Here is a 26,924-nt window from a genome sequence, read left to right as displayed (position 1 = left end):
AAAAAAAAAATATAAAAAAAACCGAAAATACTTATTAACGAGATTAAGGAACCGGAAAAATGTAGTGGAATCAGAACCAGAAATTCGTTTCACGTCCATCACTAATTCTCTGAAAGAAAAGCAGAAAGATTAAAACCAGCGCAAACACTGCTTTCAGCAGACTTGCTCGTGCCGTTGCCTTCTCTGATGGAGGAATGGATGGTGTGTGTGAAAGAGCAAGGTGGCATGCAGTGCTTGTTTTCTCAGGGGAGTACAAACTAACCTCAGATGTTAGTCAAGTCGTAAAAAAACGCTGCAGTGAATTATGACACCTCGGGTGTGAAAAATTGAGCACTTCACTGGGTGATGATAACACCACTTCCTGTCTCACACTGGGAACGTGAACCAGTAAGGCAGGAGGAGTACAGATCAAAGCCTTCGAGATGCACATCCTTTAACTGATCACAGTCCGGCTTCAGCCTCTGCAAGTGTTTTTACGACTTGGGGTAATTGCTCACATCAGTTGTGACGTACCGTCTATGGAATTGATAACAGTGATTTTCTCCTTTTTTGTTTAATTTAAGGCCCGACTGCTCAAAACCGGTGTCAGAAACAGGCCTTGGGGAAAGGAAGAGGATCTGTCAGTGATCAAGGAGAAGAGTAATAAAAAGAGCAGGAAAAGAGGGGAAAAAGAAAGACTGAAGCAGGGTCAGAGGGGCTGGAACAGATGACTCTTCAGATGAGGGAAATAAGCAAAGAATGAAGCAGAGCGCTGTATACTTGCCTCTTTGCGCTACAAGACAGCGGAACAAGAGAGAAAGAAAAACAGAAATAGGTAAATGCAAGCACCAAAAAGAAATAGCAATAAAATCGGCATGAAAATACTGAATGCAGCTTTTAAAAAGTAAATAGACCTGACTGTAACATTGTACAGTATATTGATATTTTATCATAAACCATACCATAAACCATACTAATAATTACTCTGATACCAATTATTGCTTTTTTGAGATGTTTCAAAGAACACCAGTGTATTGTCTAAATAAATAAATGGCTCAAGAAAATCTATAATACCTATAAAATAAAATGGCTCAAGAAAATCTATACCTAGAGAAGGCAATAAAATAACAAAGGCAAATAAAATAAAATAAACAATAAATAAATAAATAAATAAAAGGCTCAAGAGAACCTATAATACCCGGAGAAGGCAAAAAATAAATAAATAAAATAAAATAAAAATAGCTCAAGAAAATCTATAATATCTAGAGATGGCAATAAAATAAAGGCAAATAAAATAAAATAAAATAAATAAACAAATAAATAAAAGGCTCAAGAGAACCTATAATACCTGGAGAAGGCAACAAAAAATAAAATAAAATAATAAAATAATAAAATAAAGTAGCTCAAGAAAATCTATAATATCTTGAGAAGGCAATTAAAAAAAAATTAATAAAAGGCTTAAGAGAACCAATAATACCTGGAGAACGCAAAAATAAATAAATAAATAAAAATAAAATAAAATAATAAAAGGCACAAGAGAATCTATATTAATAATTATTAAGGTAACTGTGTATCTTTTTAAATAATAAAAGTAAAAAAAAAAAATAATAATAATAATAATCTATTTTAAAAAATGTATTACTATATCACAAAAAACCACACTAATTATACATTATTTTGCATCCATCCTCACCATGTATTTGTAATACTACAGTACTTATGCATATATCATGGTACTGACTGATAACCATATTTACATTCCATGTTTTTTTTGCATTGTACTTCAATAAATACCAAGGCATAAGCATCATGTAGTGCCCCCAAAAATGATATTACAAACAGACATAAAATTTTAATAAAAACATGGTAATACCACGGTGCAACTTTTGTAAGTGGAAGACCTCATATTGGTTTGTTATTGATGTGCACTGTGAGGTGATGAGATCACGGTGGGCGTCAGATCAGGGCTTTCTCTTCAGCTCGTGCCGAACTCAGAAGCTTCTAATCACCTCCTGTGAGAGATATCCCGACTAACCCAGATGCTCGGAGCAGAAACATAACACTAATAAAAACTGCTTAATGCAGCAGCGTGCTGTTTTTCTCCTGCTCTCTCTCCCTTTCTCCTCATCCGTCTCTTCCTACTCTCTCCTCCCCGGCTGCCAAAAGAGCAGCCCCGTCCTCAACGGTGAGCAGAAAGCCAATTTCAACAAGCTGGTCTTTGGATCTCACTGCGTTTTGGGTGCTGAGCTTTGTGTCTGGATCTCAGCTGGTTGGGAATATTAGCAGAGGAGGGAGTTTTATTTCCCTCTAAAGTTTTATCATAAAAATCCAGCCTGTTTCTGACCGTGGCTTGAATACAAACTTGAGAAAGAGCAGCGGCAGCTGTAAGAGCTATTTATTCTTTGACTAATTTCCATGTCTGTTTTTGGCCTGGGCCACTTTGGAGACCTCAGGCTCTGCCGTCACGCTGCCCCCTGCAGTATGGAGTGAGAACTGATGGACTGCTTGAGATTCTGACAGAATGTCTTGATCGGTTCAGGGAATGAGTAAGTCTAAATGTGTCTAAATTTACACAGAAAAAGTCCGAATTGCGAGAAAAAAAATACAAATTGTGAGATGCAAACTCAGAATTGTGAGAAAAATGTACAAATTGCGAGATATAACACAAGATATAAACAGAATTGCAAGAAATAAGAATTGTGAGATATAAACTCAGAATTGTGGGAAAAAAGTATAAATTGTGAGATGCAAACAGAATTGCAAGAAAAATGCACAAATTGCAAAAAGTATGAATTGTCGGATAAAAACTCAAAATTGCTAGAAAAATGTACGAACTGTGAGATATAAAGTTGGAATTGCATTAAAAAATTGACAAATTGTGAGATATAAACTCAGAATTGCAAGAAAAAAAAAAAAAAATCGCAGGATATGAACAGAACTGCAAAAAAAGCAAAACATTGCGAAATATAAACTCAGAATTGCAAAAAAAGTTAAAATTGAGAGATATAAACTCAGAATTACGTGAAAAAAAATATGAATTGTGAGAAATAACTCAAAATTGCGAGAAAAAAGTATTAAGTCAAACTCAACATTGCAAGAAAAAGTATGAATCGTGAGATAAGCTCAAAATAGTAAAAAAAAAAAAAAAAAGTATGAATTGTGAAATATAAACTCAAAATTGCGAGAAAATTGTAAAAATTGTGAGATATAAACTCAGAATTGCGAGAAAAATTAAACTGAGATATAAACCTAAAATTGCAAGAAAAAAGTATGGCTTGTGAGATACAAACTCAAAATTGCGAGAAAAAGTATCAATTGAGATATAAACTCAGAATTGCAAGATAAAAGTATAATCTATGAGATATAAACTCAGAATTGTGAGGAAAAATGTACAAATTGCGAGATATAACACAAGATATAAACAGAATTGCAAGAAAAATGCACAAATTGCAAAAAGTATAAATTGTCGAATAAAAACTCAAAATTGCTAGAAAAATGTACGAACTGTGAGATTTAAAGTTGGAATTGCATTAAAAAAATTGACAAATTGTGAGATATAAACTCAGAATTGCAAGAAAAAAAATCGCAAGATATAAACAGAACTGCAAAAAAAGCAACATTGTGAAATATAAACTCAGAATTGCAAAAAAAGTTAAAGTTGAGAGATATAAACTCAGAATTACGTGAAAAAAATATGAATTGTGAGAAATAACTCAAAATTGCAAGAAAAAAGTATTAAGTCAAACTCAAAATTGCAAGAAAATGTATGAATCGTGAGATATAAACTCAACATTGCAAGAAAAAAGTATGAATTGCGAGATAAGCTCAAAATTGTAAAAAAGTATGAATTGTGAGATACAAACTCAAAATTGCGAGAAAAAGTATCAACTGAGATATAAACTTAGAACTTCAAGATAAAAGTACAAACTATGAGATGTAAACTCAGAATTGTGAGAAAAAGTAAGAATTGTGAGGCATAAACTCAGAATTGCAAGAAAAATTTACAAATTGTGCGATACAAACTCAAAATTGAGGGGGAAAAAAGTATGAATTGTGAGAGATAAACTCAAAATTGCGAGAAAAAAAAAAAAGGATTGTGAGAATTTTTGGTGGTCTTTAGAGCTTGACATTCCCTATCCTCATTGACTTCTACTGTATTAAAAAGAGCAGCTTGGCATTCTGCTAAACATCTCCTTTTGTGTTTTACAAATGAAAGAAAGTCAAATGGGTTTACAACAAATACATGATGACAGAACATTGATTTTTTGGTTGAACTACCTCTTGATATTGGTATCTTGGTAACTACTGACCGCACGTTTATATAACACGTAGTTAGAGTTACATGGCATGCAATGGGGAAACTCGAATTCTCCCAGTGCAAAGACGGAATTGTGCTGGACGCACTACATAAAAGTTTAATCAAAACACAACTTATTCTGATAGACAGATGCAAATGAGCATGACTTCCCAATATAATGGAAAGAAAGCAGGGGGAAAGCATAAGAGAGTCTTCCACATAAAATAATGATCTGATAGAGCTCATCTTCAGGGAACAGTCAATAAATTGCACTCTGTCAGTGGTTAAGCTTCCTATTTGGAAAAGTTTGGCTTGGACCGGGACCAAAAGCCACATTTGTGGAACACCCCCGTCCAAATGAGAAAAAAAGGTCACGGAGATGCAGCGAAACTGATGAAAAGCACAAAACTCAAATCGTTACGTGTAAAAGAAAGAGAAAACATTAATCGTGCCATACCTTGAGCCACTTTAAGCCAGCGTGGCCGGAGTCATGCATTAGGTCATGAGAGCGCTTCGCACAGGCAGTGAGCGATGGAGAAGAAATAGAGAAAAAGAGGGATTACAGAAAAAGCCAAAGAGGAAACAGAGACAGAACAGAGCAAAACAGAACAACAGTTTGAAACAAACCACGCAAAAGGAAAATTGGAAGCAGAGGAAGAAAGAGAAAGAGGATGGGAACCATGGAGTCAACAGCGAGAACAGGTTCGGAGCGGAAAAGACATCCATTCGGGACCGGGTCAGGCCGACGGGGAAGCTTGCGGTGAAAGAGTAAGGGCGGTTTCGAGACATCCCATCATCCCCGGTCGACACGAGCGGAGAGATTGAGGCTTTCTTTGGTCCACTGCCTCCAGGGAAGGTTATGAAGTATGTCATTTCGCTGCTGAATCATGTCTGGAGACTGGACGTGTGTTTTCATGTGGTCTTGGGCAAACGTTTTCACTGGCCCCGCATGAGCGGCTGGTCGCTTTCGTGCATCCCGGCCGTAAATTCCACGGAGCTGGAGCTGAGTGACTGGTGTCACTGCACACCGAGGGCCCTGTGTAGGAAGAAAGCGCCCCCCTTTTTCGCTCACTGACCACATTGGCCCTTACTAGCCTACGACTCATTAAAGCAGTCGCTGCAGGTTTGGCAGGACGCTAAAGCATCGGCTAAAATAAGACAGGCTCATCCGCTAAACAAGCACATTCAACAGACTGAGAAAACATTGTTTTGACACTCCGTAATATCAATCCTGCAAGGAAGATGGAGTGAGATGGAGAGACAAATTTAAATAGGCAAGTCTAGACAAAAATAATCACCAAAAAATGAAAAATGTGTCATCCTTTACTCATGTTCTTTCAATTTCTTTCTTCTGTGAAACACAAAAGATTTGATTTATTTGTTATTATTCATTCCTCACCGCAGCTTTCAAATCGAATATGCCACATGTTTGATGACATTAAATATAGGAAGACACGCAAGAACCCACACTGTTTCGCGTAAATGACGTCAAACCTGGTGCAAGTCTGCCATTTTTAGGAAACATCGGAAGCAACCAACGAAATGCAACTGCCCTGTATTGAAAAAAAAAAACTTCACTCATTTTTTTTTTGTTAATCCCCAAAACATCTAAACTGTCTCAATTATGAAGCCGTTTAGATTTTTCAAGCCCGCCCACAATGCTGACAGACTGTCTCGTATTAGCATATTTCTGCTATTTTATCTACGATCGAGTCAACAATGTCTCGTAAACAATGCAGGTGTCTTCATATTCTCCCAACATCAGAGCCACTGAGGACGCAGTGGATTAGTTTTTTTGATGGTAACATGCCACCGAATACACTAAAAATGGAAGAGAGGGGCTGGGTGAGCAGAGCTCATTATCATTAAAGAGACATGCACCAAAAAGGCTCGCTGTGAAGAGAGCTGTTTTTGACAAGGTAAAAAGGGTGTTGTTTTACATGGCCATTGAGGAATTTTAACCAAAGTATGTTGCGGACATTTTACAAAGACCCTAAAGAATCATAGCAACTTGCGGAAAATGGGCAGCCGATGTCCCCTTGTGTCACACAAAGCTATCATATGACTTTAAAAGCTTTGATTATTGCATAGTTGTAGAGACCTGGAGCAAGAATTGACAATAATTACCCAAAAATGAAACATGTGTCATCCTTTACTCATGTTCTTTCAATTTCTTTCTTCTGTGAAACACAAAAGAATCATTTGATTTATTTGTCATTATTCATTCCTCACCGCAGCTTTCAAATCAAATATGCCACATGTTTGATGACATTATATAGGAAGGCACGCAAGAACCCACACTGTTTCGCGTAAATGACGTCAAACCTGGTGTAAGATTAGCATATTTCTGCCATTTTATCCACGATCGAGTAGCTGTAGCGACAACAAAGTCTCGTAAACAATGCAGGTGTCTTCATATTCTCTCAACATCAGAGCCACTGAGGACACAGTGGATTAGTTTTTTTTTTTTTTGAAGGTTAACATGCCACCAAATACACTAAAAATGGAATGGAGGGGCGGGGTGAGCAGAGCTCATTATCATTAAAGAGACATGCAATGTACTCACTCCCTTGTCATCCAAGATGTTCATGGCTTTCTTTTTTCAGTCGTAAAGAAATTATGTTTTTTGAGGAAAACATTTCAGGATTTCTTTTCATATAATGGAGTTCTATGGTGCCTCCGAGTTTGAACTTCCAAAATGCAGTTTAAATGCAGCTTTAGAGCGCTCTAAATGATCCCAGCCGAGGAAGAAGGGTCTTATCTAGTGAAACCATCAGCACTTTCTAAATTTTTTTTTACAATTTATATACTTTTTACCATCAAATGCTTTTTAACCTCTAGCTTTGCATGAACTCTGTGTATTCCGGTTCAAGACAATTAGGGAAGGTCGAAAAACTCCCATCTCATTTTCTCCTCCCACTTCAAAATAGTTCTACATCGCTGTTTTACCTTTTTTTGTAAAGGATGTTTGATCATCTTTGCATGTTCCCTTTGAAGTTAGAGGAGACCCTCTCTCCATATAGTGGACTTCTATGGTGGCCACGAGTTTGAACTTCCAAAATGCAGCTTCAATGGGCTCTAAAAGGGTCTTATCTAGTGAAACGATCTGTCATTTTCTAAACAAACTGAAAATGTATATACCTTTTAGCCTCAAATGCTTGTCTTGTCTAGCTCTGTGTGAACTCCGGTTCAATACAGTTAGGGCAGGTCGAAAAACTCCCATCTCATTTTCTCCTCCAACTTCAAAGTGAACATGCAAATATGATCAAACGTCCTTTACAAAAAAAGGTAAAACAGCAATGTAGGACGATTTTGAAGTTGGAGGAAAAAATGAGATGGCAGTTTTTCGACCTTCCCTAACTGTCTTGAACTGGAAGAGTTCACGCAGAGCTAGACAAGACGAGCATTTGAGGTTAAAAAGTCTTTCAATTGTAATTTTTTTTTTTAGAAAATGCAGATCGTTTCGCTAGATAAGACCTTTCTTCCTTGGCTGGGATCGTTTAGAGCCCTTTAAAGCTGCATTTAAACTGTATTTTGGAAGTTCAAACTCGGAGACACCATAGAGGTCCATTATATGAAGAGAAACCCTGAAAAGTTTTCTACAAAAAACTATTTATTTACAACTGAAGAAAGGAAGAAATAAAGACATGAACATCTTGGAAGACAAGGGGGTGAGTAAATTATCTGTAAAGTTTTGCTCTTGAAGTGAACTTCTCCTTTAATTGTTCTTTCATTATACCTAATGCACATGGGTTTAGAACGAGTAAATAATGACAGAATTCCATTTGCAGTCATCTATCCCTTTAGGTCACACTGACCTGTGTAATTGTCAGAAATCTTTCAGACTTCATCTGGTACATATGAGAACTCATAGGAACACATGTCCGGATTCATATTTCCAAATTTCATTACCTGCATGAATGGAGCAAACAACTTGTAGCTCTTCCACGCGCTCTAATTAAAGAAGTCCACACATACACACACGCACAGTTTTTAAATAAGCTTAACAGACACACATGGCTTGACGAGAGAAAGAACGGACTCGTTTTTTGGCCAGAGGTTTGCTTTCATGTCAGTGTAACAAAGAGCAGTCGCCCTGGTCCCCATACATTTAAGACTAACATACTGACAGCAATTTGTACAGGCACCGCACTCGGTCCAACATGTGCTCTGCACAATGAGAACAATGAGGTGCACAGCTATTGGAGGAAATTGAACACAGAGCTAAAGGACGAATGCTTGCTTATGATTGGCACAAAAGAGGGTCTGGTGAAGCAACAGAGGGACGTTAATTAAAATAGCAGAGGAGAGACTCGGTGTGTGCATTTGTGTGAAGCTAATTAGATTTTGCATGCTTTAATGCAGGACCACAAATTACGCATTTAAAAACCTGTCTGCCAATTGCCAGAGAGGCAGGCTTCCATTCTATTTTTTTTTTTCATATAGCTCATAATTCAAAATATGTAACCCGGAATATGAGTTCATTCTTATATAACAGGTGCCAGGGTGGGGAGGACCTTCTAACGGGGATATCCTGAGACTTGATGCGGCTGGGACAGCGGTAATGAGCGTGGAGACTGGCTCCGGAGGGTGGCACTTTTCCTCGTACTGTCCCCATTTCCTCATCTCTCTAAGCCCAAATGAGGGGGCTGGCCAGGCTTAGCAGCAACGTTGGCTCCCGCCGCAGCCCCCGGCTCTAATTAACCTCCGGGGGTTTGGAGCGGAGGTCTGCCCGGCAGTGAAGAAACTCGGCGGTGAAGGCCACGATACATTCCCGAGACTGCAACGTGCGCTGGGACGATGCTCAGCCAGCCATGCGAATCTTTAGAAAAGGGAGAGAGAGCGAAAAGGAAGGAAACGGCAGGGTGCCAGGATCCACAGAAGGTAGAACAAACCATTAAGGGTTTAAAAACGAAGCGCAGAGTCGAAGGAGCCAAGTACGACGGACCGAGAGGGAGAAACGAGAGGGAAAAGTTCAGGGATTCAGGTAGAGGGAAAGCAAGATTTTGGCAGCTCCATCTCAAAAGCCTAACTGGCCGCTTGTGTCGTTCGGTTCATGGAGGACTCGTTCGGAAAACATTATAGGAGTTTGATGCTATCGCCAAAACTCAACAGACAGCTGGACATTGGTGCATTCTGCATCGATGCTTTAAAAACTGGGCCAGAATGACCCGGGAACGGCATTCCTGCACCTTTAAATCATAAAACAACAAATTATTGGCAGTTTGTTTGTAAATTCAATCCATTTCCAGTATGTTCTAGATCAGGATGCACATTCGGTCTACATTTAGAGAGTTGAACTGCATTAAATGGATAAATCACTACAAAAAAAATGAGATTTCTGCAATCGTTTACTCACCTTCATGTCGTTCCAAACCCATGAGACTTTGGTTAATCTTTAAAAAATGATGTTTTTTCTTTTCTTTTAATGAAACCCAGGTAACCTTTTATATACAAATTTAGAATATCCAAAAAGGCCTGTGTTTATCATATGTGATAAAGCTCTATGTATTTGTGTTTATATCTATTGGTTTTGGACTTGGTTTCAGTTACCTGGACTTTCAAATGGAGAGGCAGCTTTCGCTAAAAATATCTTCGTTTGTGCTTTGAACACTACCTAAAGTCTTATGGGTTTGGAACGACATAAGCATGAGTAAATGATCACAGAATTTTCATTTTTAGGCGAACAATCCTTTTATTATGGAAGCCTGTGTCCGCCACTGAATTTAAAAAAAAAGGTTATTGCGAGTTTTTATCTGACAATTCTGACTTTTTTTTTATAGAATTGCATGATTCAAACTCACAATTTTTTCTCAGAATTATAAAGTCAGAAGATATAAACCAGAATCAAAAGATATTGAATATATTAATAATAAAAAGGTTATTGCGACAATTCTGACTTTTTTCTCTCAAAATTCAGACTTTTTTCTTAGAATTACATGACAAACTCACAATTCTGACTCCAATTTGCATGATATAAACTCAATTCTGACTTTTCTCAAAATTGCATGATAAACTTACAACTTTTTTCTTCTTACAATTCAGACTTTTTCTCAGAATTATGAAATAAACTCACAATTCTGACTTTTATCTCCAATTTGCATGATATAAACTCACAATTCTGACTTTCTTTTTCAAAACTGTGACACAAACTCACAATTCTGACTTTCTCACAATTCAGACTTTTTCTCAGAATTATGAAACTGAATTCACAAATTTGACTTTTTCTCAAATTTGCATGATATAAACTCAATTCTGACTTTTTTTTAAACTGTGTGACAAACTCACAATTCTGACTCCAATTTGCATGATATAAACTCAATTCTGACTTTTTTCTCAGAATTATGAAATTTGACTTTCTCAAATTTGCATGATATAAACTCAATTCTGACTTTTTTTCTCAAAATTGCATTATATAAACTCACAATTCAGCCTTTTTTTCCTCACAACTCTGCCTTTTTTCTCAGAATTTTGAGATATAAAGTTCTGACTTTATTTCTCAGAATTCGACTTTATTTCTCAGAACTGCAACTTTATTTAGCAGAATTGCGACTTTATATCTCACAATTCTAAGAAAAAAATTAGAATTGAGAGTTTGTATCACGCAATTCTGAGAAAGAAAGTCACAATTGCAAGAAAAAAGTCAGTGGTGGAAACAGGCTTTCATACTTTGAGGGCAGACCTGGGTAGAGTCAATATATTTGCGAAATATTTTATTAATATATTCTGCTTAAAAATGCTAAGAAAGAAATTCCAGTATGTGGATGTTCTTCGTGTGCGCACGTTCTATATGGCTGAACTGAATCGGACCAAAGTTAGCAGTCCTCACGCAGGCCACGGAAAGCTTATTCATATTCTAAATGAAGACTGACTGCAGACACAAACACGTAACCCATGCATGCCACATGAACGTTCGACACTGGCACAGTGAGGCAGCGCTGGCATGAATCTGGATGGTTGGCACGGCTCTACGTGCTGGTGTGGTGATGAACTGTGACAGGCCGCCTTTTTGCTGGTTCCTGAGCTCTGTGAAGGAGGCTTTTTAAAGAGAGCGATACCGTCCGCCAAGCAAAAGCCATTACAGCCCGGTCTGAGAGATGCTAGGCTTGCGTGGATGTGCATACAGCTCTGTGTAAACATTGGGGTGGATGTTTGACTAGGAGGATGAGGAAGTAGACATTTCCACAATGGAAAGATGGCTGTAGGGTTTGGCTAGCATCACGCTGAAGTTATCAGACACATTTTGCTTCAGGTAACACATCACAGGGCTCGTTCTAATGCTACACAGGATCTCTTTAGAAACATTGCTAAGAAATGTTACCAGGGAACATGATGGTTTATCATACTTCAAAAAATATCTGGATTTAGATTATGATAGCTGAAGTCTTAATATTGGCTCAACCCTAACCTTTTTGTCATCTGGACTGGTAACGTTGTCCAAAATCTCACTGAACTGAACAAAACAAAAAATCAAAAAACAAAACAAAACAAAAAAGACCAAATACAAATGAAATAAATAAAATAAAAGAAGACAAAAATACTACTCTGCTTAATACATTTCTTTTCTCTGTTTGAAAGGTCAAGGCACACTGTACTAAATAAAAATGATCGTTAAGAAATAGAACGTAAAAAAAGGCATAAAATAAAAAGGAAAAATAAAATAAATAAAATAAAATAAATTTTTCTTCTCTCTGAAAGTTCGAGGCACAATGTATTAAATAAAACTGATCGTTAAAAAATTGAATGTAAAAAAAACGATGGCATAAAATAAAAAGATAAATAAACAGATTAAATAAAAATATAAAATGAAAGACTTCTGACTGAAAGGAAAAGGCAAAATAATATTATATAAAACCGATCTGAATATAAAAAATAAGGCATAAAATAAAAACTAAAAGATAAAATAATATATCAAAATAAAATGTAAAAATATCATAAATAACTGTATATAACAAAAAAAATGTGAAAAAATAAATAAATTAAATTAAATTAAATTAAATAAATAAAATACTGCTCTGCTTAATAAATTCAGTCTCTTTGGATGGAACGAGTAACAAAGTATTACACAAAACTGATCAGAATGTAAAAAATCAAATATATACGGCAAGTGAACAACATGTAGAGTCCAAAAAAGAAAGACAAAAATGAGAGCGAGAGAGAAAAAAAAAAAAAGAATGTATGTGCATATTAATGACCCTTGAGCGTCATCTCAGCCGTGTTTGGAGTTTCTCACCTGTTTCTCAGCGTTCGCACGAGCAGATTCCTCTTGTGCCAACACCATTTCTCTCTCGGCTGTGATCTGCACGCTTTCACGCAAGGCCTCCTCCAGCTCCTCGATGCGCTCGTCCTTCTGCTGCAGAGAATCCTAGTGAAAAAATATAGATATTTTAGTGTTTTTGTAGAATGTCAGAAACAGTTGAATATCTGGATTTAAGTGCCTTTTAACTGAAAGCTCGCTAATAACTAACAAGTGTAGCAGCAGGTAGCTCTGAGAAAGTAAGTTGCAGTCGGTTCACAGCATGTGAGGTATAAACATTACGAATTGTTGGACTGCGGTAAGTGAGGGCAACCCAAGCTGTCCATCTGAGGGACGTGACTCGTCTACAGTCTGCTCCCACAATGACTCAGCGTCAAGAGTGAAATCACACAACCTCAAGTATCCGCTCGAGAGAGAGTCAAGGGTCAGAGCCCAGTTATCGCGAACGTCTGCGATCGATTGTATCAGGAATTGGAAAAACAGAGGGAAAGCGATGGAAACAGAGAGAAAAAAGTCTGATTGAGAGCGTGCTAGAGAGCGAAAGAACGCAACGGTTAGGGACTCAAATGAATAGGCATTGTGGGATACGTGGAGAAACGCCAGCGCAATGCTGAATATGGGAACAGTCTTGAGTTCATTACGCTGCTCCATTTCAAGGAACATTCACATTTCATTTTCCCCCCGCATTTCAAAATCGACTACAAAAGTCCTGACTCGTTTGGCAGGCCTGAGGCACTTAGTACAGACCTCTACAAACATGCACTCTGACGTACACAACCGAGCAAACAGACGCTACACACACACACACACACACACACACACACAAACTGCCATTCATACAAATGGAGCTCTACAGTGGTAATGGCCTCCATGCTGAGAAACTGCCTTGCAGCTAAAAGCATCAGCCTTCAATATGAAGACAGAGGCCTGATGCACACAATCCCAGACGCCCATGATCACAGCGAACATTTTCATCTGGAATCCCGCACCACGAATTCCTGCTAAAAGAGGCAATGTGAAGGTACACAGATAACCAGATGCATCTGTCGCCCCGCCGCAGACAATCCAGAGAGAAAACTCAAGAGGTTTTAAGCTGTTTATGAAGATGCTAGCATGCAAAACGGACCGTGACGGTGACTCAACATTTTAATTTTACATTTATGTTTTTGGCAGACTTTTTAAACATGCGTTCTTCTTCTAAAGTCATTTCCTTTCATAGGATACTTCTTTTTAATTTTCAAACATTTGTTGGTAATTTGAACCCTTGACCTTGGCAACTGACATGGAATTCATTTGTTTATAACACTTTGATCTTAAAAACTAATCTCTAAAAAAACAGAGCATCTTAAGATAAAAATCATGCAGTTATAATCATAATGAAAAACCAAATTACATTTGACAAGATGCTAACACGCAAAGCCAACTTTTTATTGATTTTAAATAGATATTTTCATATTTGCTGCAATGCATTTGGGAGATGCATTTAACTAACAGAAAATATGTTAAATTATCTGGATAAAATAAAATTGAGTTAAATTAAATTTAAAAAAGACAGAATTCAATTGTTCATAACACTCTGATTCTAAAAAATGTAGAGCAACTTGAGATAAAAATCATTAAGTTATAATCATAATGAAAAAAAATTACATTTGCCAAAATGCTAACATGCAAAACCAACTTTTTATTGATTTCAAATTGATGTTTTATATTTGTTGTAATGCATTTGGAAGAAGGGACATATCTTCAAGAGAAAGATATGAAATGAAAATAAAAAAAATACAAAATATAAAATAAAATAAAACAACAAAACCCCAAATAAAATATGAAATAAAATACACAAAAAAAATAAAATAATAATAAATACAACAAAATGAAAATAAATAAATGAAAAAAATGAAATAAAATAAAACAAAATATAATATAAAATAAAATACCAAAAAACTACAATAAATCTTTAATTAATAAAAAAACTAAACATAAAATATAAAATAAAATAATAAAAATAAAAAATAAAAACTCAAAATAAATAAATGAAAAAATAAAATAAAAATCCTGGTCGGTTGCAATGATGGTATTGATTTTACAATTACATTTTATTATTGGTATATTTATGCATTTATAATATATATATATATATATATATATATATATATATATATATATAATATATATATATAAAAATATAAATAATGCATGTATGATTTGGATATAATTTATTTTAAAATGTATTTTTATTTAAATACATTATTTATGCGTTTTGCATTCCTTGGGATATAATTGTGCATAACTGACACAGAATCAATAATCAGATGTTCAAAATGTAATTTATCTTATTTTGTCTCTAAAATTCCTTCCAACTGCATTCATCAACTTTCAATATCAAGATGAGAGGCCTGATGCGCACAATTCCAAACACCATTTTCATAATTTTCATCTGGAATCCCACACCACAAATTCCTGCAACAAGAGGCAATGTCGATAACCAGATGCATCTGTCGAATCGGCAGGATTCCTCTGTAACCAAGGTCAGCAATTACAGGAAGTTCAGGACACGCAGAGAGGGTGACGGGGGCACAGATCACAGCGTGTGGTATAAAGGCTCGCTCTTCTATCTTATTTTGACCATATTTAGCTCACACTCTCCTCTCGCAGGCAGACCGCAATCACTTTGGTTTGATTTAAAGCGACAGTAATCCTTTTTGTTCGGTCAATATCTCATTACGGTAATGCTTTCGGTGCCAAAACCACACAGATGATAGAAGGAGACACCTCAGGGAAGCCGCAAATCAAAGCCACATGCCTTACCGTAGGGACCGGCCCGGTTCGGGTGGGGCTCGCTGGGGAATCTGCCCAGCTCTCCGCAGCTCGCACATCCAATTAGGAGATGAGCAGGACGAGCCCGAAGAACAAAAGCTGGGCTCGCACAGTCGTGGCAGAATGACTTGCAGCTGTCTAACATGCTCACACACACAGAAATAATCGACCGAGGGTGTCCTAATTCAACACCAACTCGCTTCGCTCCCATCTGCGGCTTCTTTTTTGAAAGAAACGGGAGTGAAAAATGTGTTTGCAGGGTCACTGCACTGTCCCAGGACTTTCAACAGTTCATTAAGATGAGAAGTTTAGCTCATAGCAAGGCATTATTTAAGATAAGACACAGCCAAAGTGAAGGGTTTGGTAGCAGATGTCCCTTGAAACAGATACAGTGTCATGCGAAAGTTTGGGAACCCCTTGCAGAATCTGTGATCTGTGACAGATCATACAAAATGCATGTTATTTTTTATTTAGTACTGTACTGAAGAAGATTTTATTTACATAAAAGATGTTTACATATAGTCCACAAGACAAAAAATAGCTGAGATTATTAAAATAACCCTCTTCAAAAGGGTGTGTGGTAGGGATGCACCGAAATGAAAATTCTTGGCCAAAGCCTAAACACTGGGCCGAAGGCCAATTACCGAACAAAAATTACCGGAAAAAAATTCACCATTGCATAAATTAAATAGCCGAAATGTGCTTTTTACAGTTTTGTCTTGCTTTCAAAAAAAAAAAAAAAATCAATTACAAAACAACAATTTAAAAATATTTACTTAACACTGAACATTTGTAACATTCTAGAAGACATTATAGTCTACCAACAAAGCACAATTTAACTTAAAATTAATAAGTTAGTAAAATAATATTCTTTGGCCATTTTTAAGACCCCCTTTTTGAATCAAGTATGTGTTTTTAATGTGCAAATAAATGTATTAATAGAGCTGCTGTAATGATTGCTATCATTAATTTTGTCTTACTTTTTAATTTATTTTAAAGAACAACAGTAAAACTACAATGCTAACATTTATAAATGTTTAAAGACGTTAAACTGAGTTAAACTGAGTCCTCAAGGTCCTGCAGATTCTTCAGTTTTCCAGCATCTTTTGCATATCTGAACCCTTTCCAGCAGTGACTGTATGATTTTGAGCTCCATCTTTTCACACGGAGGACAATTGAGGGACTCAAATGCATTAAGAGCTTGGGGTGAAAACTTTTGAACAGGATAAAGATGTCCAAATTTTTATTATTTTGTTGATATATATATTTTTTTCCATTTAGTACTGCCCTTCGGAAGCAACAAAAGATACTTGTATGTTTTCTGGAAGACAAATTAAGCACAATTTACTTTGTCATATTCATTGGCTCTTAATCATGTTTCCTTCTGAAGCATCAGTGAATGTTTGAACCTTTTTTAATTGTTGTGTTTGAGTCCCTTAATTCTCCTCAGTGTGAAGAGATGGCTCTAAAAATCATACAGACACTGCTGGAAAAGGGTTCAAATATGCAAAAGATGCTGGAAAACTGAAGAATCTGCAGGACCTGGAGGGTTTTTCTAAAGAACAACCATCACAAACAGTTATAGATCATCCAGGTAACCACACAAAGTATTAAGAACCAAGGGTTCCCAAACTTCCGAAGGGGGTTATTTTAAAATTTAGGCTATGTTTTGTCTTGTGGACTATATGTAAACATCTTATTAGGGCTGCTCGATTTTGGCAAAAATCAAAATTACGATTATTTTGGTCAATATTGTAATCACGATTATTTAAACGATTATGACAGGCTCCAAAACTTTACATAGTGATTAATTTAAAGATAGCAATACAGCGAGAAAAAGATACAAATTAAAAAAACAGTGCTTTAAAAATATTGAATACTTTTATGCAAGTCTAAAGTAGTCTAACAATACTACAGAAATTGAATTTGAATGTAAAATAAAACAATGTCTTCACTCTAATAGTTAAACATGCTTTGTTTCTTATTAAAACTAAAAACGTCCTTCATTCAAGAGCAGTGAGTGATGTTTCTTGTATAAAACTTATTTTTACGTTTTATTCATATTAGGCACAGAGACGGCAAAAGGAATATTATGTGTTGCCGCTTTAACCACACGGACCCATTATACTGTTACGCACGGATTTTCATTCTCAACTATTTATGTTCATTTAAGACATAACTGACAAGAGTTTACATGAATAATCACCAAGCCCCTCATTTTTGAGCTAAAAGATAACTTTCATGTCCGTGTTCCGCTCCGTCTCTGAGCGCATTAACAAAGGACAGCGCAAGTTTTCTTACGTGCTATTAAAAACACAACATCAAAGAAACATTAATAAATCAATCACGTCCCATTTTATGAAAGCCACCTTACATGATTTAGCTGATTTGCACGTGAAATTTGGCTTTTATGGAGGAGCGAAAGCGCACCACTGGTAAAAGGGCAGAATGGGGCGCAATAATCGTTTCATCTCGATTACTGCATTTTCATGATCGTTTGAAGCAGAAATCGAAATCGAAACCGAATTTCGATTAATTGCACAGCCCTACATCTTATGTAAATGATCTTACTCAGGACAGTATTAAACAAAAAATAACATGCATTTTGTATGATTTTCACAGAAACTGCAAGGGGTTCCCAAACTTTTGCATGCCACTGTATCGTTTTTTGCAGCGGGAGGATTGTTCTGTATCGTTTTGGGTGCGAGAGCGAGGAATCGCAAATGATTATAAAAGAAGCGGAAAGAGCAGCAGGTGTCCATCCTTCCTGGCTGGGGAAAGCGTAAAAGGCGGCCAAAAGCACGGTAACATCAAACAGCATACACCAACAAACAGGCCCAATAAAAAAAGACCTTGGAAGTCTATTAAAGAAATGAGAACATGCGGATGTGATTCCCCCCCTACCCCCACCATCTGATCCAGAGCTCCCGATCCTGGATCTGGTTTGAGTTGAAAAGCACGGAGAACGAGTCTGTCGCACAGGCGGACGAAAGCGAAACGCTCTGACTGGGCCACATTTGGTTTTGAAACTTTGGAGAGTCAGAAGGCACAACAATGTGAAGTTCAGAGGACGTTCAACGAATCCACAGGTGTTTAAAACGGAAGAACGGCCCTCGTACGAGGGAGAAAATTCAAGTGGAAGTAGCTGAAAGTGGGCCACAATAAACTGGAGTGCTGTTAATTTGTGAACGCAATCAATAACAAGAAGGCCAGGAGAGGAGGGAATTAATGTGAGTGACAAGCAGAAAGAAATCTAAGCTTCCATGACGAGCTCAAAACAGGGCTTTGAAACGCTCCCAAGAGAGCTGCATATCAAGCCTCTGGGTGCTGCGGTTACTGCAGATCTAAGCGCTGCGAACACTGTTTACTTCACTTCCATAACCTCCTGTGATGTGGCTCTTTGAAGCGAGCCCTTTCCGGCATCTTCCAACTCTTTCTACATCTTGCTTTCAGCCCGTCTCTCTTTCTCTCCGCCGTCTTACACAGCTTTCTGCATGTTCTACATCAACATGATGGCTTGACGTAGGGGTAGTGGGGTAAGACATGTCATGTCGTAAATTTAGCAAATGCATTCTATGATATCTGTGATTGAGAAAAGTGACGAGCAGCTTTTAATGTGTAAAATACATGTCAAAATTAATTTTCCTCATGACAGAACTTTAAATGTCTACAAGTATAGAAAATATTGGTGAACTGCAAAGTATATTATAACTGCAAATATATATATAATATGTATGTAACTGCAACTATATATAATATGTATTATAATTATTTTATATAATATTCATGTTATAAATATTACACATTTTATTCGAATATTTTATAACATTTCATAGAATACTATAGAAATTATTTATATAAAATAATAATAAAGATATACATATTATAATTATTTTATATAATATTTGTTATAAATATTTATGTTAAAAACATGATACATTTTATTAAAATAAAATATTACAGAATATATATATATATCTATAACATTTTATATAAAGTACTATATAAACTATTTATATAAAATATATAAAATTACAACTGTGAACTGCAAATTATATCATAACTGCAAATATACTATACATAACATATTATAATTATTTTATATAATATTTATGTATACATAGTATACATTTTATTACAATAAAACAGCATTTCATAGATAAAAATAATATGGAATATATTTATTTCTGTACATATTTTAAACAAGATTTCATATCAAATACTATATAAACTATTTATAGAAAATTTATAAAATATAAGCTAACTGCAAATAATATTATAATTGCAAATATACTATATATACATATTATAATTATTTTATATAATATTTATAATATAAATATTGTACATTTATTACAATAAAACTGTATTTCATAGATGTAAAATATTGCAGAACATGTATCTCTATACATTTTCTAACAATATTTCGTATTAAATACTATATAAAACATAAAATAATATATAATTTTTGGTGAATTGCAAATTATATTATAAATGCAAATATACCGTGTAATATAATTATAAAAATGTCATATTATATTTGTTATAAAAATTAGACATTTTATTACAATAAAGCAGCATTTCATAGAAATACTGGAATATATATTTGTACATTTTATAACAATATTTCATATAAAGTACTAAACCATTTATATAAAATATATAAAATATTGGTGCAACTGTAGATTATATTATAACTGCAAATATACTAGATTTAATATTTATTATACATTTTATTACAATAAAACTGCCTTTTATATATGTAAAATGTTATAGAATATATATCTGTATATATTTTATAACAATATTTCATATAAAATACTATATAAACTATTTACAAATATGAATATAAAGAAAAATATAAATGGAAATGTATTAGGCATTAATAAATGTACTTTTTTTTTCTTTCATCATTTATGTATTCCACATTGACTCCACCCATGACATGACTTTTATTAAAATATAACAGTTTTTTTATGGTTATAAGTTATAGATGCTTTCTCATTTCAGGCTGATAACAGACCAGTGCTGTTATCGATAACTAAAAAAATAGGAATTGTTTTTTTTTTTTTTTTTGGTAATTAAAAGGCTAAAATAAACTACTTTAATTTATTTCAGTTAAGTTTTTCATCTAATATTTAAATTTTTAATTTAGTTTAAATACTAAAATTACTTAGGAACTGAAAATGAATTAATGCTAAATAGAAATAAAAATTTGTAAAAGTGACACATGCAGATAAAATTACTAAAATTAAAATAAAAAACAAAAATAAAAGCTAAATTCAAAATATAAAAAAAAAACTACAACATTACAAAAAGAATACTAAAATAACACTAAATATAATATATTAATATTTAACAGTTCTCATTTCGTAGCGGACAACTTAAAAAGTGTCCCAGCTGACCCTATGCTTATTCTTCAGAGTAAACACATAAACACCAGTTATACTTAGTACAAACAAAGATGAGCATCAGGAAAAACACTGGCCAGGTGTGTTAGACCTTCGGGTCTCTCCACCCTCCGCCGGTGGTGGTGGGAATCTGACCTTTAATTCACAGTCCTGTGATCACTGCTCTGCCGTGCGTTGAATGATAGCGGGTGTCTGGGCACAACGTGTCATAAAACAGACTCCCCAAAGCATAAAGTCATTATCATCAAAGTATCTCTGCAGGGAAATTCTGCCCTCAGCAGGGAAGCCACTGGGGTACTTTCAAAGCCACTAGTTTATGCACATGACAGTGGACCCAAAAAAACAAAAAACACAAGAATGAGAGCAAGAGCGTCCCACACGGCCGGAGGCTAAACGCTTAGCATAAAGAGGAGGAGAAAGACTTGAGATGTAGCAGAACAAAGATGGGTGTAAACAACAAGGCTCTGTTCTGATTGAAGGGGTGGAGGGCCTGCATATGGGGCTGATGGGTATCAGATGGTGCAGCTCTGGGAAGGCAAAGTCGTTTTTTTTAAGCAAGTCAGCACACTTGGCGGCCATTTTGGATCTGGGTAACACCCTCGGGCAGTTGTTTTCTAGTCATGCAAGCTCAGCTCCTATCTGCTTGCATGCGGACAGAGTGAAATCCAATGAAGCATTTGCCAAAGTTTGTTGCAATAACATGCACTGCAAAAAAGCCTATCATTAATGTCTAATTTTCTAATTAAAATATTAGAAAATCCTTGAAGCAAGAAATTTGTTTAAGAAGCAACACTGCGTTAGACATTTAAACTCGTTTTTTTTCAGTGAATGCATCTTTAATACAAATATATTTTGTTGTACTGCACCAATGTTTTCTTTTTTTGTATTAAACCAAGTTTAAAATAAGTAGACTTATTCAAGAACACCAATTTAAAAATTATTAAAACGTCATTTCTTTGCAAAGCATGTAAACTTGGCAAGTAAAAAAGAAGAGTGGATAATAAATTTAGCTTGTTTAGCTATTTTTCTGCATCATCAATCTCAAGTTCTGGCCAAACTAAAAACTCAAAGCGATATAAAATACAAAGCAAAAACAAATAAATTGTAAAACAAAGCAAAAAAAAAAAAAAAAAAAAAAAGAAACACAAAACCGAATAAAACAAATAACAACACAAAACAAAATTTAAAACAAAGCAAAAAACAACACAAAGAAACAAATTAAACAAACACAAAACAAAAAATAAAACAAAACAAAAATAAAACAAAAACACTAAATAAAATGTAAAACAAAGGAAAAAAACTCAAAAAACAAGAACCAAAGCAAAACAAAAAACTAAAACAAAAACACTCAACAAAATGTAAAACAAAGCAAAAAACAAAAAACAAACAAAAAGCAACGCAAAACAAAATAAAACAAATAAAAACACTGAACAAAATGTAAAAAAACTAAGCAAAAAAAAAACACAAAACAAAAAGCAACACAAAACAAAAACACTAAATAAAATGTAAAACGAAGCAAAAAAACAACACAAAGAAACAAAACAAAATAAACAAACACAAAACAAAAAATAAAACAAAACAAAAACAAAACAAAAACACTAAATAAAATGTAAAACAAAGAAAAAAAACTCAAAAAACAAGACCCAAAGCAAAACAAAAAACTAAAACAAAAACACTCAACAAAATGTAAAACAAAGCAAAAAACAAAAAACAAACAAAAGCAACGCAAAACAAAATAAAACAAATAAAAACACTGAACAAAATGTAAAAAAACTAAGCAAAAAAAAACAAAACAAAAAGCAACACAAAACAAAAACACTAAATAAAATGTAAAACAAAGCAAAAAACAACAAAGAAACAAAACTAAATAAACAAACACAAAACAAAAAATAAAACAAAACAAAAACAAAACAAAAACACTAAATAAAATGTAAAACAAAAAAAAACTCAAAAAACAAGACCCAAAGCAAAACAAAAAACTAAAACATAAACACTCAACAAAATGTAAAACAAAGCAAAAAAAAAAAAAAAGCAACGCAAAACAAAACAAAATAAAACAAATAAAAACACTGAACAAAATAAAAAAAACTAAGCAAAAAAAAAAATCTACACAAAACAAAAACACTACAGCCGTTTTCTTTTTTTTTGTATAAACCAAGTTTAAAAATAGACTTATATTCAAGAACACCAATTAAAAACATATTAAAACATTTTCTTTGCAAAGCATGTAAACTTGGCAAGTAAAAAAGACGAGTGGATAATAAATTTAGCTTGTTTAGCTCCAGTCAGACTATTTTCTGCATCATCCATCTCAAGTTCTGTAGCAAATGAACAGATGATGGCCTTGCCAAAAATAGCAGTACGATCCTCTAATTTTAAGGCATGATTTCCTTTCTCATAGCTGTAATGCGGAGCACTGAGATTTTTACAATTTGTTACTCAACGAGTGCTATGTCATACCCTTTCTCACACAGACTAGTAGCTGAAGAGAAGACAACAGTACTGAGGACAAATAAAGTTTTGGAAAGGCTACAAAGAAAACGGCATTTCCTTCCTTCCTGTCTTGCTAAAACAGCATCTCTAACATAAACGGGATAATCGAACTGTTGCGGCCCAATGCGGCCCTACAACCAAACAAGTTGCTCTTGATTCCCACAGCTGGCGTTTTCTAGTCAGAGTTCCTCTCCACCGGCGCTTTGGAGTGTCAGTCTCACGACTGGCGTCTGTTAGCTCCCTCCTGACCTGTTCGCGCTCGAGAGGTGATGAGTGGCAGAATCAAAGCTTTCATGTGTGAAGTACACTGCGCCTCTTGCTTTTCTCCCTGCGCTATTTCCATTCCTCAAGTCTCGGCCTCTCTTTACCTCTCTCTCTTTCCGTTTCCCTCTGAGTGTTGAGAATGGCTCTCGCCACCGCATTAGTGATGACGACCTTGTCGGCCGGATTTTTACCGCAGTTTTGTTTCACCTCTGCTCAGTGTTACCGCTAGAGCTTGATCTCTCGTCAGTCTTTGGAGGTTTTAGAAGACGGACTGGAACATTCGAGAACATTCCACAGAGACCTCAAGAAGTCCCAAACCTGAAGCTGCCAACACTAATTTGTCCGAGACAGTAATGTAGCATCTAATCCCAAAATGGTTCCTCAACATGACACAAGCAGTAGGTCAAACGCAAGCAATTTGTAAGAAACATAACAGTTGCCTGCTGACAAAATAGCCTGGTTTGCTGGTTTTAGCTGGTTAAAGCTGGTCTCCCGTTTTAATGTGTCTAAAAAAACAAAACAGAAAAAGAAGCCAAACAAAAAAAAATACAACACCTAGAATAAAAGAAAAAAAACAACAACCTTAAAACAACACAAATCAACAAAAACACAAAACAAGACCCAAAACAAAACATTTTAAAAACAGGTTTTTGTTTGTTTTATTTTTTGTTACTTTGTTTAGTTTTTTGCTAGTTAGTTTTAGTGTTTTTGTTTGTTTTGTTTTTTGCTGTTTTACATTTTGTTAAGTGTTTTTATTTTTATTTTGTGTTGCTTTGTTTTAATAATAATAATAAAAACAAAACAAAAAGGTCACTCAAAAAAACCCTCAATGCAACACAAAACAAAATAAAACAAACAAAAACACTAAACAAAATGTAAAACAAAGCAAAAAAGCAAAAAATAAAACAAACCAAATGTAAAACAAAGCAAAAACAAAACAAAATGTAAAACAAAGCAAAAAACTAAACAAACATCAACAAAAAATAAAACAAATAACACTAAATAAAGTATAAAACAAAGCAAAAAACAAAATAAAAACAAAAACAAAATGTAAAACAAAGCAAAAACAAAAACTAAACAAAACAAAAACTAAGCAACAAAACAAAACAAATAAAATCACTAAACAAAACGTAAAACAAAGCAAAAAAAAATTAAAACAACAACAAAACACACAAAAAAGGCCAAACTAAATCTCAAAGCAACACAAAACAAAATAAAACAAAAACACTAAACAAAATCTAAAACAAAACAAAAGCAACACAAAACAAAATAAAACAAAAACCCAAAACTAAAATCCAAAACTAAACAAAAAACGCCACACAGAAACAAAATAAACAAACAAAACACTAATACTCAACAAAATTTAAAACAAAACAAAAAACACAAAACAAGACCAAAAACTAAAATTCAAAACAAAAACAAAATAAACGGAAGAAAAAACAAAAAAACACTACACAAAGTACACAATGTACAATGTAAAACAAAGTACAAAATTAAACAAAATAAAACAAAAAGCAACACAAAATAAAACAAACAAACAAACAAACAATAACACTGAACAAAATGTAAAACAAATAAAAAGGCAACAAAACAAAAAACAAACAAAAACACTAAGCAAAATGTAAAACAGCAAAAAAAAAAAAAAAAGTTAAAAAAGGAACACAAAACCCAATTAAACAAACAAAAAAACACTCAACAAACAAAAAGAACAAAACAGAGCACCAGCTAAAACTAGCAAACCAGGTTTGCTAACCCATCCCATTCCCTTCAAGACTGTCCTGTGCCAACTATAGCTTCCTAATGGATCCTGGATGTTGCACTGCAACCAGTCTGTTATGGCAGGTTGAGAAAATGACATTTAGGATGAAAAAAGGCATCCCCCCAGGGACAGTAATACGTTCCACCTCAATAAAAGCAGCGTCGGCAGGCCAGCGAGTCATAAAAGGCTCCTGTTTGACTCTTTTATATCTGCGTGTTTAAAAAGGACCATAAACCTGCGATTCGCCTGCAGCACTTTGGCTTTATTAACTCGTCGCCATCACCTGTCAGATCTTTTCATTTGCCTGCAAATGCGAACACAAGTAGAAAGACCAATGAGAAGCCGCATGATTGCAGATGTGTACCTGGTACATAAATCTTTATATAATGGGGTAGTTAAGGATGGGTCAGGATGGTTGATTAATGAGGTTGACTAGTTTCTCTAGATTTTTTTTCTATCAGACATTTAGGAATCCATCCAGTGCTATAATAGTAAAATAAAATAAAATAAAAAATAAAAAACACGAAGTAAATCATGATGCATTTAGGAATCCAATGCTATTATAGTTAAATAAAAAAGCAAATAAAATAAAATAAAAAACATAAAGGTGAATCATGATGCATTTAGAAATCCAGTGCTATGATAGTAAAATAAAAAATAATAATAAATAAAATAAAAATCATGAAGCTTAATCGTGAAACATTAGGAATCCAGTGCTATGATAATAATAATAAAAAAATAATAATAATAAAAAAATAAAATTAAATAATAAAATAAAATGCATTAAAGGGGCTATATGCAATTTTCTGAAATTTAAACTCGCGACTGACACCTGTGGCCAAAATACGGAACTGCTCTTCCTTTCTGCTCGCTCTCGCAGCGCGCGCTCATACGTGCAAACTTCACAAGTCATCCGCTGCAAAAAAGTCAACATTATGTTTACAGAGGTAAGAACAGTCAAATACATATATTGTTTGAGAAACTAAGTTTGTCTGCAATAATAGGCTAATTGCTGACTAGCGGTGGTGGCAGAGTGATCTGAAACGTTTAACATGAACGCGCGAAAAATCCGACCCGACAGAAAATAGGAAAAATAGGATACAGGCTTATAGGTGCACCCACTGTGAGCTGACAAGGTGTCAGTATGCTCATCAGGAGATGTTTGAGTCATAAATGGTCAAATAAAAAGGCTATTGTTACGTTTATTTTGGGGAAAAAGTTGCATATAGCCCATTTAAGCTACATAATGAAGCATTAGGAATCAAGTGCTATGAAAAGTAATAAAATAAAATACAAAAAAATAAACATTAAGGTAAATCATGATGCATTTAGGAGACAGTACTATGACAGTAAAATAAAATAAAATAAAATAAAAATAAAATGCATTAAGCTAAATCATGAAGCATTAGGAATCCAGTGCTATGAAAATATAAAATAAAATAAAACAAAATGCATTAAGCTAAATCATGAAGCATTAGGAATCCAGTGCTATGAAAATATAAAATAAAATAAAATGCATTAAGCTAAATCATGAAGCATTAGGAATCCAGTGCTATGAAAATAAAGTAATAAAATAAATAAAAATAAATAAAATAAAAAGTATTAAGCTAAATCAACCTACAGTGCATATATATTCATTCTTTACACGCA

At 34.5% G+C, this 26,924-nt stretch overlaps 1 protein-coding gene across 1 annotated transcript in view; it reads right to left on the bottom strand.

Annotated features, from left to right (window-relative positions):
- erc1b (ELKS/RAB6-interacting/CAST family member 1b) overlaps positions 1–26,924 on the bottom strand; it is a 226,103-nt gene that overhangs the window by 115,907 nt on the left and 83,272 nt on the right. The window contains exon 9 of the mRNA XM_073837702.1: positions 12,510–12,641. Within this exon, the coding sequence (XP_073693803.1) occupies positions 12,510–12,641 (132 nt within the window). The remainder of the gene's footprint in view (positions 1–12,509; positions 12,642–26,924) is intronic.

This window comes from Garra rufa, chromosome 4, assembly GCF_049309525.1.
Source record: "Garra rufa chromosome 4, GarRuf1.0, whole genome shotgun sequence".
Taxonomy (NCBI): Eukaryota; Metazoa; Chordata; class Actinopteri; order Cypriniformes; family Cyprinidae; genus Garra; species Garra rufa.
The sequence above is the reverse complement of the archived record's forward strand: the minus strand, read 5'-3'. Positions and strand labels throughout refer to the sequence as shown.